The sequence below is a fragment of the Carya illinoinensis genome, chromosome 16 (genome assembly GCF_018687715.1).
Source record: "Carya illinoinensis cultivar Pawnee chromosome 16, C.illinoinensisPawnee_v1, whole genome shotgun sequence".
Lineage (NCBI taxonomy): Eukaryota > Viridiplantae > Streptophyta > Magnoliopsida > Fagales > Juglandaceae > Carya > Carya illinoinensis.
This window is the reverse complement of record NC_056767.1, coordinates 8918212-8931479: the sequence shown is the minus strand read 5'-3', so window position 1 is coordinate 8931479 and position 13268 is coordinate 8918212. Positions and strand designations below refer to the sequence as shown.

The 13268-nt window shown below is 36.5% G+C and overlaps 1 protein-coding gene across 3 annotated transcripts; it reads left to right on the top strand.

Annotated features, from left to right (window-relative positions):
* The first annotated feature begins 596 nt into the window (after positions 1-596).
* On the top strand, positions 597-6866 carry LOC122299848 (probable protein phosphatase 2C 12). 3 transcript variants are annotated; one of them, XM_043110311.1, is made up of 10 exons: positions 597-881; positions 1306-1594; positions 2411-2582; positions 3209-3362; positions 3439-3502; positions 3968-4075; positions 5218-5343; positions 5502-5737; positions 5875-6077; positions 6168-6866. In XM_043110311.1, exons 2-10 carry the CDS (start codon positions 1397-1399, stop codon positions 6215-6217), a joined length of 1311 nt encoding a protein of 436 aa, XP_042966245.1. In that variant the 5' UTR covers positions 597-881; positions 1306-1396; the 3' UTR covers positions 6218-6866. The 3 variants fall into 3 exon arrangements, with proteins under 3 accessions (XP_042966245.1, XP_042966244.1, XP_042966246.1); XM_043110310.1 differs by having other exon boundaries at positions 597-901; XM_043110312.1 differs by having other exon boundaries at positions 599-901; positions 6164-6866.
* The last annotated feature ends 6402 nt before the right edge of the window (positions 6867-13268 follow it).

The following is a 13268-nucleotide window of genomic DNA, read 5'->3' as shown; positions in this document are numbered from 1 at the left end:
TTTTGCTGTAAATGAAAAACTACTCTTATATAGATGATTTAAGTACTGCAAAAGATTTCTTATCCAACGCCAGCCTACCCATTGACAAAAGACTAATGCTTCTTTGTCACATTTTTCTTTGGGAAGAAATAAAAAATATTTTAGTTATAATTTTTTTTTAATAAAAGTAAATTTATAAATATACATGATTTTATTTATGTCATATCAAAAAATTATTTTTATTATAAAATTAATCTAATGTATGATATGAAAATACGTTAATTTGTAAATTTATTATTATAAAATCTTTTTATAGTTTTAGTAATTATAATAATATTATTTATAGTCATAAAATATATAATAATCGTATAATTCTTTTAAAAAAATAAGATTTATTATTAAAAACTTAATAATTTTTTCATATAAAATTATAAATATTATATTTATTTATTTATTTTTTTAAAATCACGCAACATTAACAAATTTTACTATTATAAATATCGTATCTCTGTTACTTAACATCATCCGTATGGGAAGCCACGTGTTCGAGATGTCCCAAACCATCGATATTTTACGTCCTTTACGTCCCTGAAAATGCCTAATCCGACGGTTCGGAAAGCGCCGCAAGTGAAAGACAATGCTGTTGGGACGAGCCCACACGTCGGCTCGGGTCGTGGGCGCCGAACGAGCTTGGACTTCGCGTTTTGGTGCCATGTTGGCTGCTTAAAGAGCAGAGGACAGCTGCATTTGCGCTTTTCTTCTTGTTCTATATTTTTAATTTTGGATACTCTTGTTTTTTCTTCGACGATGGAATTTTTGCAGTACGCCGGGATCCATGTTCCTTGGTCGCAGCGCCTGTTCCGATTGCTATCATCTTGTTCCCTTCGCCGCTCATAGCCACCGTCAGCTTCCATTCCCTTACGTAAATATATCCCTGTTTTCAATTCATTTTTGTTTCTGGATCTTGTGATTGTATCCATCAGAATTTGTGAAATCTCGCCTTTTTAAAGCTTTCTGTGGATTTGTCATCATCTACATTGACATGGGTTTCCGACATTATTTTCTCATATGCGTTTTCTGATCAGTTTACGATGAGTTACTCCGTTATGGAGAGTTACGGTTTAGTTTTGTATGTAATAAATTCTTGATTGTAATATTATTTCTCCTTTCAATGTGTATCCATTTTATTTGAAGATCTTAACTCTTTCGTACGTCTCAGTGATCGCTGTGAAGCTTTCGAAATCTATGATTTTCCTGTCAAAGTTGGAAATTTTGGGAACTTATTTATGAAGTGTCTGATTCTTGAGAATTGGTTGATTATTTCAGGGCTTTGCTCAGAGCACATGGAGGATTAGAGGTTTTTGGTGGGTACATTCTTTGGCGAGAGTCTATAGTGGGATTTCTTGCGGCGAGAACAATGTCAACGAGGAGTAAGCATCACACTGTCCCGCTTTCGGTGCTGCTCAAGCGTGAATTGGAGAACGAGAGGATTGAGAGGCCCGAAATTGTCCATGGTCAGGCCAGCCAGAGCAAGAAAGGGGAGGATTTTACCTTACTGAAGACGGAATGCCAAAGGGTGGTTGGAGATGGGATCTCTACTTACTCCGTTTTCGGGGTATGGTTTTTTTTGTTTGAATATTACATTGTGTGGGATTGCATCAAAATTTCTTTCCCTGGTTTGATATGTTGATTGATTGGTCCTTGCGTTCAGAACGTTCTTTGACTTTAGAGTTTCTTGTTATTCGTGGTTGACTACTTTTGAGATAAGGGTTGATTGTATAGGATGTCAATTCATGATCTTTTAGCAGTTTGAATGGAATTAAGGTTGATGAATTGGAAGAAACTGAATATTAGAGGACCTAAACTTATACATTAAAAATGGTTGCTCGGAAACATGGAAAGTAATGTTATTTCTACCATGTCTGTCATTGACCTTAATTGCTTAGTGCTATATTCCATTACGTGCATGTCTAGATCTACACCGTTCAAATGCTAGTTGATAGCTGAAAGGATTCAGAATATGCAAGTGTTTAATGATGGGGAATTCCTTGGGAAAGTCAAAGTTAGGTTGATCTCGAGTTGGCTCTTAGCTAGACATGAATGATTTTCTGTATACAGGTCTTCCCTTTTTGGCAAAAGATTGACTTGGTCTTCACAATATTTTAAGCCAGACAAGGAATATAAAGGCTAGCCTTTTGGGTATGTAGTCATCAGTTAATTTGACGTGATTTTGCTTATATCTTCTCCATTTTTGTTTATGCTGATTTGTGGTTTTTGGTTCAGTTTTGGTATATTTGTGCCATTTTACTACTATATTAGTTATCTATGAGCTTGAAAACCATTGGAGTACGCATGCCTACATTTCATCTATGTTATATTGTAGTATTTGATCCTTCACAGTCTCCTTCATATTTTATCGGCTGTTTTGCAGCTATTTGATGGACATAATGGATCTGCTGCTGCTATATACTCCAAGGAGAATCTCCTCAATAATGTGTTAGGCGCTATTCCTTCAGATCTTAATAGAGATGAATGGGTTGCAGCACTTCCTAGGGCTTTGGTTGCAGGCTTTGTTAAAACAGATAAAGACTTTCAAGAGCAAGGTATGAGTAGTTTCTACACAAATGTTAATTTTTTGTTTTATTTTCTTATTCATAGGCTTCATAGCACCTATTTTTTCTTTATTAAAAAAAAAAAAACAGCACATATAGAGTTAATCTGGGTTCAATGTAGATATAATCAAGTTGGTCCTGTAATTTTAACCTAGCTTATTCAGACTATTAATTAATGCCTTTGTAACTCCTGGCATATTCACAAGTTCAGGACCTCAGGTTTTGCCAGATCCGTTGTCGTGGAGCTTTTATGTAGGCTTAGAATTATAATTTTTCCCTGGATTTAAAAGCTCTGGAATTCTGTATTTCTACTTGTGTGCCATTTATGTAGTTCTAGTTGTTTAGGTCGGTAGCTAACGGTTTTCCATATCATCTTTCCAAAAATGCAGATACATATACTACTCGTCATCTATACATGTGTAACAATAGTAACAATGATTACCTATAAAAAAAGCAATAGTAACAACGATTAACTTTTGTTTTTCTTCTTGTAAAGGTTAGTGTGTTGGACAGTTTGCTATGTAGCTCTATGTCTCTTCCTATAATGTCTCTATTTAATTTTCTTGTACTATAATTTCCATGCATGCTATTGATGCATTTTGTTATGGTTACCTCAGCACAGAGATCAGGAACAACTGCCACCTTTGTAATAATAGAAGGATGGGTCATAACAGTTGCATCTGTTGGTGATTCCCGTTGCATACTTGAACCTGCTGAAGGTGGTATTTATTACTTGTCGGCAGATCACAGACTTGATTGCAATGAAGAGGAGTAAGTTATCAATTTAAGGTGTTTAGACTCACTTATCAATGCCCCTTTCAGCTCTAAGTTTTCTCTATTTTATTAGGAGGGAGCGAATCACTTCCAGTGGGGGTGAAGTGGGTCGGCTTAATACAGGTGGTGGTGCAGAGGTATCTATATGTCTGAATTTCTTTTGAATTAATTCTTGAACTTAATAAATAAGTGAGAAAGTGGTAATCCATCGCGCTTCGTAATTATATTTCTTTGTTTTCACTATCGATTTTGTTGCAGACATGAAAATTTGAATGAAAACCAGGTCAACTTGAATCATGATAAAAGCATGGGCAATTCTTACCAAATGAACCATATTTTCTAGGTTATGATTGATTTGAATCATAGGAGCATAGAACTTAAAGCATACAAGATTTCAGAATCTTTTAAAATCTTTCGCAATTAAATATTTCTGTTCAGATACACCCATGATGTCAATCTGCCTGTATATGATTCAAAATCGATTTATCCTCCTGTTGAATTCTTTGGAAACTTTGAACGCGCACATTGAGGAATTCTACATATGGTTTTACATCCATGCTATAAAGCTGGTTATGTAACTAGTCTAATGAATTTTTTTGTAGATTGGTCCTCTGAGGTGTTGGCCTGGTGGTTTGTGCCTTTCCCGATCAATTGGTGATATGGATGTTGGCGAGTTTGTTGTTCCTGTTCCTTATGTAAAGCAAGTGAAGGTTTGAGGATACTCTACTTTTCTTCTTCTTCTGGAAATCTCCAATTGTATGATTAAATTCGAGGATCCTCTCTCTATGCAAATTTTTTGTTTGATCTTCCTTGTTTGCATATGTACCTATTTCAATACAAGTCCTTCTACTTGCAACCTGGTGTGGAGAACATGCTCCACACCGCTTTGAGTTGTAAAAGAAGTTTAAAATTAAATTATCTTGCAAATCAAATTTTATCAGGTTAGTGGTATGGAGGATGTGCCATCTACACCAGCGTGATAATTTTTCTCAATCCAAATCTTTGGATGTCCATGCCCCCGGGGGGTGGGGTGTTGGAGATTGAGGGCAATGCTATAAACACCATAATGGGCATGATAACATCTATAACCATGGCACTCCTCTTTGCAAATAAAAAAATATCCACAATACAAGCCGGATTAATTTATACATGAGAAACTATATTAAATTTTCTAACAACACAATATTATTCAAACTTCTAGTTGAGATTATCATATACACATTACAATGTACATTATAACAGTAACCCCAGCACGAAGTGTAGTGAATTATGCAACTATTTACAGAAGTGATGGTGTTTGGGATGCTTAAACTATTAACACAGACTGGTGTTATCACATTCTGGTGTTGTATGTGCAAAGGAGAGGGAGAGTCGGTAGATTATCTTCTGTTGCATTGTGATGTAGCAAGAACCGTATGGAATGAGGTGTTCACTCATTCGGCAATGGTCTGGGTGATGCCAAAAACGGTTGAGGTAGTGTTGGCCAGTTGGCCAAGCATAAGACAGGCAACTGATTAAAGCTATGTGGAAGATGATCCCTATTTGGATTTGGTGGAGTTTGTGGCGGGAGCGTAATGAGCGGACTTTCGAAGACCAGGAAAGATCGTTGGAGGAGCTTAAACTTTTATTTTTCAGTACTCTTTGTAGATGGGCCATAGCTGTAGATTTTAATGGCATGGCATTTCGAGATTTTCTTGCCTCTAATGTGCCCACTTAGGTGGGGCATCAGAGTTGTAATTCAGGCGTTGCCATTCTTTGATCAATAAAATTATTTATTTATAAAAAAAAAACTATTAACACAACTAAATTATTTAGTTGACCTTTTTTAACAATTGATATCTTATATCTGCAGCTATCTACAGCTGGTGGTAGGCTTATTATCTCAAGTGATGGTGTTTGGGATGCTTTAACTGCAGAGACAGCTTTTGATTGTTGTCGTGAGATGCCGGTAGATGCTGCAGCTGCACAAATTGTTAAAGTATGGCATATGAGTAAAACAGATGCTGCTTTTTAAGAGCACTTCAAAATTCCTTCCGGTTAATCACAACATTTACAGCCCGACTCCTAAACTTTTCAAATTCCATGCCTGCTTGCCTACTTCTACGGCTTGTTTTACCTTTTTTTGTTCTACTTCAGGAAGCATTACAAGCAAAGGGACTTCGTGACGATACAACCTGCATTGTAATTGACATATTACCACAGGAGAAGCCTGCTTCTCTTTTACCAGCACCCAAGAAGCTGGGAAAAGGCGTGTTTAAGTCTATGTTTCGTAGAAAGTCCTCAGAATCATCTTCTCATGTTGATAAAGAATACATTGAGCCTGATGTGATGGAGGAACTATTTGAGGAAGGATCTGCTATGCTTTCAGAGAGGTTGGTGCTTTGAAAACTATATCAATTAGTCTGAGTTTTTCCCCATATCCGGCATCATGTGACCGATGCCTATTTTCTACCTGTCCATTATGTTGGCACGATCTTTGTAATGCAAGATGTGCTTATGTGGAATGCAGGTTAGATACGAAGTACCCGCTCTGCAACATGTTTAGGTTATTCACGTGTGCAGTCTGTCAAGTAGAGATGAAACCTGGAGAGGGTGTTTCAATACATTATGGTTCATCAAACCCAGGAAGGATGCGTCCATGGGATGGCCCTTTCCTTTGCTTAAGTTGCCAAGAGAAGAAAGAAGCCATGGAAGGGAAAAGATTATCAGGAGGTATGACAATTCTTCCTCTCCCTTTACATTGTTTTGAAAATTCAACTTACGTTTCTTAAATTTAATCTTGCTCTTTTCTTTCTCAGATAGACATAATAGTGGAAGTGACTAGTCATCTCTCAGCTATATCCATATTTTGAAAGCATTAACAGTTGTTTCAAATTTGATCGTAAATGGAAAGTTGAAGCTTCCAGAAAATATTATTTCCCTTCAATTTCACATGGATGGTGTTCAGCTCTTGGATCTATTTGGCATTCCACTTTGGATCTTTTTGAGGATCACCTTTTTAATGTTCCATTTCTTCAAGTCAGATTATCACAGTTAGAGGTGTTTGCTGTTTTGAAGATTCGTTATCTGATCTCCAAACAACATTCCTGTGCCTTCCTCCCTTAAAAGAGTTGTGGATGCTTTGATAAATTCACCAGTTCAGAATCACGCATTGTAGGTAATTCATTTCTTTCTGGGTTGATTCCACTACACGCCAGTGCTGCCATTTCATAGAGTTACAATTGATGAAAGCAGCCTTTGGTGTAATGTATTATATAGGGAGTTTGATGAGACCTCTAGATTCAGTCCAAATTTGGGAAACTTCTTTTACCAGCTTGCTGAAGAATGTGTTCATGTAACATAAAATTCATCCTTCCTTGGAGTAGCAGGAAGATGAGCTTTCAGAATAGAAGATTAGCATTGATTTTCTGCTTTTGGTTTGTTTAATGTGTTACTCATTGCTTAGCTGTATTTCCTTTGTTTTATAAATCAATAACTAACTTGGAATCTCTTAAAACAAAATATCTGCCGCTTTACCTTTTACAATTTTTTTGGTTTTGTTATCGTCATCAAATTCAAAGTGAGCCGCTATTGTAATTCAAATATGTCGATGCAAATAACTGTTTGAATCAATTGACAAGTTTTATTTGACCATGCTTGGTCTAGGCATTCAATCTAGTTAATTGATGCACTCCCTCATTATATATTGTTGCATATTAACTTTTGTGATACCATGTTTGTCTCTTATGGTTTAGAATCTTGTGATTGAGACGGCCTTTGGATGGGACAAGATTTAGACAATGCTCCTGTAGGTTTGTTGGAGACAAGTTACAGGTTGACTGACTAATTTTCTTCTTTGCTGTTCTTGCCATTGTGTTCATCTTTCACTTGTTCTGTTGAGAACAATGAGAGGAGTAAGCATCCGATCTGGATTCACATAACAAACAAAACGAAGCTATTTTCTTTCAAATTTAACATCCCCTCAAAATGAGGCATGAACTCTTTCACTTTGTCGTGGTTACTGATTCATTCTCTATAAGAATATAGTACAGAAAGAATACAGTACAGAAAGCTCCATCACGTTTACCTTTTTGGTTCTGGGTCCATTTCATGGTCTTCACTTTACTCTTTATTCTTGAAAATAAATCGATAAATCCTAATTTTTATTTCACAAGTTTTTTAAGCACCCATATTCACCACCAATATGCTTGCCCATACAGAGTAAAGATGATGGATACTTTTTGTCTGCCACCTTTGCTTCTTGGCTTTTGTCCCCAAGTTTGAATCTGTCAGTCATGGAGAGAGTATGAGGTGGAAAATGATTTGTGTGGTCCTAAAAAGTGCAAGTCTTGTGCAGATTCTTTGAAAAAAGTGAGACCTACAATTAAAAATTATGGATCCCACTTGAAAAACCCACTATTTTGTGATGGATCTCTCTATTTTTTTGAAAAGGATGCATGAAACTTACACGTTCTAAACTTGCATCTAGCATTATTTGTGTGAGATATACCTCCAGTGGCTAGTGGCAAAAAGCATAAAAGGGAAAGTTACTAGCCAAAGATACATTAGATTTTGCAAATGGGGTTGAGTGCGAAATCTTTTCAATGTAAATGATTTCTGCGTGGTTTGATGAGGAAGATGAGAGTCAGTATACCAAAATAATGTCTCCATGATTGACATGTCGACCTTAACTAGACGAACAAAATTCCTCTGTGCTGGTTGGACCACCTTCTGCACGTGTGTGTGGGCCAACACCTAACATTCAGGTCTATTATCCCTTTATCTGGCTATAGTTTTCTTAACCGTCTAATAAAAGATCGGACGGTCATAAACAGGTAGTCACATGGCGGCCATCTATGAACCATACTCGTTTCTCCCTTCCTTGTTTCTTCTGGTATGAATTGATTGATAGGTGAAACTCAATCGAGACTCATTCCCTTTTAACTTGTTGGCCAATTTGAATAGTCCAATGTAGAGTGCGATAGAGGAAATACTGAAAATTTACGTGTGATCTATATTGCTAAAAAATTTTATACCGTCAACATTAAATATTATAGAGTCTACATGATGTGTTTGTCTTTCTCTAAAATTAAACCATCCAATTTAGTCAAACAATCCCCGTTACAGGGAAACTATATCAACCAGCCATGTTTGAGGCCATTTTTGCTTGAGAAATGATAATTGAAGTCGTGATTATGCAAGCGTCGTATAATCATTTTGAAAAAATAAATAAATACGGGATTCATATAAAAAAAATTAACTTTTTAATAGTAGATTCCACTATTTCACAATAACTGTACTGTATTTGCGTACTCTACAAATGTATGTGGCATTACTTTATGTTGTCCAAGTGAATGAGATGTTGAACATATTGGCACTTCCAAAGAATTTGGAGGCACCATACAAGCTGGCCACCAAAACTACAAGAAGGTTGAACTAGAATATCAGAATTAGTTTAGCAGTTGCTGACTGAAATGTGTCGACAAAGACTTGCAAATATCTCTTTTTATGTTGATTTAAGTAAATGATATAAGATATTTAATTAAGAAAAAAGACCAGGTAGCCTATCTTGTTGAACACTTTTATCTTTTTAATTATTTGGCTTCCAAATAATAAAAACGCATAAAACGAGAAATATTTAAAGAGGATGATGTGCTTTATAACTCTACTTTTTAAAGAGAAATATTTTAACTATAAAAAGACATTACAAAATTAAACTCATAAATTGATATGACTTAACATGGTATATTATATTAAAAATTTACTTTTATTATAAAATTACTTTTATTATAAAATAGATCTAATGTATTATATAAAAACATGTTCGTTTGTAAGTTTACTTCTAAGTAAGAGCGACTCCCCGGTCGAGACTTGTGGCTTTCTACTACTCCTCGCTCATGCATTTGTTCCCTGCCCTCTCTAGTTTGCGGGTGAGCTGCACATGCTGACACCATGCATCAAGCATGCAATCGTCATCCCATCCACTCTCTCTCCTCTACAAAATAATCTCATCCCCAAACTCTTTCACATCTTCTAACTCGAAAAGCCTGGGGAGACAATGTAGAGGTCGTATTTAGTTGTTGGATCATAGGTTTTCCACCCTAACCACCCACATCATGCGGTAGATATGTGAGTTTTATTCTCTCTCCTCTTTTTTCTTTCTTTTAGGTATTTGGAAGCTTGATTTACCGTTGCCTTCAAAGTGTTAAGTTCTCCTTCCATTTTTCTTAGGAGTAATGCTACTATACCTCCTAATTTATATCACTTACTTTGCTTTATTGACGTGGTACTATAATGTGGTGCGACTCATTAGAAAAATTTAAAACACAAACATAAAAGGGTATGAGGAATTTAAAATTTTAGTCTCTCTCTTTTTTATGTTTTCGGGTGTCATTTTGTTTTGAATATATAATTTTATTTTTTTAAAGTCCTGTGGCACCACAATGTGTTACTACATTAAGGAAACAAAATAAGTGGTATAAATTACGGGACATAGTAGCATTACTCTTTCTTAGGGTACATTGGTGCTTGCTTTTACATAAAGTCACTACAACAAATATGGCTTTTAGTGACAGATTATAAATAGTGACGGTTTCCAAACTGTGACTAAAACGTATTTACTGTGACGGTTTGTGAGAACTGTCACTAAATGTTGGGCAAGAATTTCAAAACGTTCGGACTTTTCACATAATACGTTCGAACGTCACAGTAACGTTCGAATGTTATGTATATTTACGTGCGAACGTAAAAAAATTAGCGCAAACGTTCGAACGTTTTAACTATTTACGTGCGAACGTGAATATATTAGCGCCAATGTTCGAACGTTAATGTGATAAAGTTCGAACGTTATATGTAAAATTACATAAATTAACCATAATATATATTTTTTTTAATAGTAAGGTTGAGTAACGTTATATTAAAAAAAAATTAAGAGTAGAAATTAAGCTACACAATACATACATTAAATATTTGTGTCCATTACATATGTCGAAAATAAAAAACGTTCGAATGATAAATTTTTACAAATCACTTTCAGAATTGCTGGTTTACAAAAGATCGAAACTCCTCAGTCAATATCTCAACCTTATTGTTTAGCACATCTACATGATGTGCAAGATGTGCGACAGCCTGATCTATATGTGCAATCTGTCTATCGATCTGTCGGTCTATATGCGCCTTCATATCTGTCATCATTGTATCAACCCAAGCAGGTCGCACATCCCCAGCAGATGTAACTCCCGGCTGCTGACTAGTACTCGCCGACGGGCGAGCAACATCGGCCCCAGACTCAGTCGGGGGAACAAGATCTGGCGTAGGACTAGACTGACGCCGAGCTGAGCCTCTCCCCTGTCCAATGCTCCGGCGGTGTGTGGTTATGTCGATAGGGCTCATCTGGTTTATCACCATCTCCTCCGCCTGGAGTGGCACTCCCCGGGCTAGTAATAAGCGGCTGATGATGACTCCGTACGGGAGATTATCCGTGGTAACGATGCTGGCCTCGTAACGGATCTGCTCAAATATAACAAGGGGCAAGTCAATGGACTCACCACGTGCCAAGCCAATCAGGAACTGTGCACGAGCCCGACTGAATGTGCTCTTATGTGCCACCGGGTCTACATTTGTTGCAACAAAAATGTGCAACATGCGAAAGAAAGGCAGCAGCTGATTCTGGCTGAAGGAGTTCGGCCTATCGAGCTTTGTGCGGTCCGTGCCAGTGAGGATGTAGAAATCCTGGTCTCGCTCATCGTCACCAACCTCAGCAGCAATAGGATCGCCCTCGGGTCGATCTTCTTCATGACTGGGCATAAACTCAACAGGGCCCGAAGATGAAGCAGAAGCAGCTGGATCTGCCTCGAATATGCCCGGGGAAAATGCAGCTGCTATGTCATCAGCCTGAGCAGCTGTCGACTCAGGTAACATACGCGGAATCTGGAGCAAGTCGGCGAGAACATCCGCCGAGAACTGAAACTGTACACCGCGTACACTGAGAGTATGGGATGATGCATCGTTAGGCATGGTGACCATCCCAATGTAAAACTCTCGAACCATTGTGGGGTAAATCTTTCCCCTCAATGTGCATATGGGGCCCCAGCCTCTGGTGACGAAGACGTCTCTCAGCGTCTTTTGCTCCCAGCTGAGCTCATCAAACTCATTAATGAGGATTTCTCGTTCTCCCATAACAGTTCGTGCCCCCAGTCGAGCGATGTCCGGATTGCCTCCATCCCTCCCTCGCTTCCTTGTCGTCATATACTGAGCCATATCCTGAAAATAAAAAAATATATATAAGTTATAACATTTTAAAAAAATGATTATAATCACAGATACATACGTATTATGACATATATGGATTATACTAAAAATTAAAGTATCATCCTTATAAATTTACATAATTTTGCGAGTAAAACTTTTAAAGAAACTCACTTTTTCAATATATAAAATAATAATACCTAAAAGAAACAATATAAAAAAATTTTATATTGTAAACTTTCGAACGTTAATACAATGTACGTTCGCACGTTAAAATACGTCCAAATATACAAAGATGAAACGTTCGGACGTTTTTATCGAACGTTTCATTCAAACGTTCGATAAAAACGTGCGAATAAGTTCATTACGTCCGAACGTATTACCTAAACGTTCGGACGTAATGAATTTGAACCGTCATACGTTAGGACGTTCTTACTAGCCGAAGAAGACCAACGGATTACGTTCGAACGTTTTATCCAACGTTACGTTAAAGCGTTGGATAAAAACGTTTGCACGTAAAACTAATACGTTCGCACGTAACAATATAACGTGCGAACGTATTGAATACAAAAGGTCACACGTTCGGACGTTGTGTCGTGACGTCCGAACGTTACGACACGGAATCGCTGAGTCGACTCAGCCATTACCGAAAGCTTCGAAACGCATGTTTCGAAGCCACAAACAACCAAAATATGAATTTCAAAAGATGGGAAATGTTTCTACGGTCCTATTCTATCATTTTACTGCGAATGGTGGCCGGAAATGCAAGTTTTATAACCGGGCTACGGTGGGTTTCGAATTTTTGAAACCCACCGATTAAAAGCAAGGAAATAGAAGAGGGAGAGGGCACATTACCTTTTAGTAACGGTTGCGGTGGCGGATGGCGACGGTTGCAGCGGCGTGCGTGGCGGAGAGGATGAGAGAGTTTGAGTTTCCGGACCGGTTTCGTACAAGTTATGGCCTGGAAACCGTCGTGCCTGGCCTTATATACAGTTAACGTCCGAACGTTAATTAATTAACGTTCGGACGTTAACTCCACATGCGAACGTTATGTATATCACGTTCGGACTTAAAAGCATACGTGCGAACGTATAACTTTTACGTTCGGACGTTGTGTTAACATGCGAACGTGCGTCTATTATGTTCGGACGTCAATCAAAACGTCCGAACGTTTTGGTTATAACATTCGAACGTTGTTACACTATATATTATATTATATATATTATATAATATATATAATGTAATATATATTATATTACCTATATATTACTATATAATATGATATATAATATATAATATTATATATTATATAATGTATAATATTATATACGTATAATATACGTATATTATATACTATATAGTGTTATACTATATAGTATATAGTATATTACACTTATGTTCTATATAGTGTATACTATATAGTGTTATAGTGTATGTAGTTTTAATACGTATATAGTGTTATATACGTATTATTGAAACCGTTATTATATAGTATATATTATATAGTAGTATATAATGTTAATATATATAGTATATATTATATAGTAGTATTATATAGTTATTTATATATCCAATACTATAGTGTATATACTATAGTATCTATATAATAACTATAGTATATTATATAGTAATTATATAGTCTATAATATATATATAGTATATACATATAAAGTATAT

Bases quoted from the DNA above. Each gene is read 5' to 3' on its own strand.
- LOC122299848 (XM_043110311.1), top strand. From the start codon at position 1,397: ATGTCAACGAGGAGTAAGCATCACACTGTCCCGCTTTCGGTGCTGCTC. The intron at 2,583-3,208 runs GTATGAGTAGTT...TGGTTACCTCAG, and splicing joins TAAAGACTTTCAAGAGCAAG to CACAGAGATCAGGAACAACT. The intron at 3,503-3,967 runs GTATCTATATGT...ATTTTTTTGTAG, and splicing joins ATACAGGTGGTGGTGCAGAG to ATTGGTCCTCTGAGGTGTTG.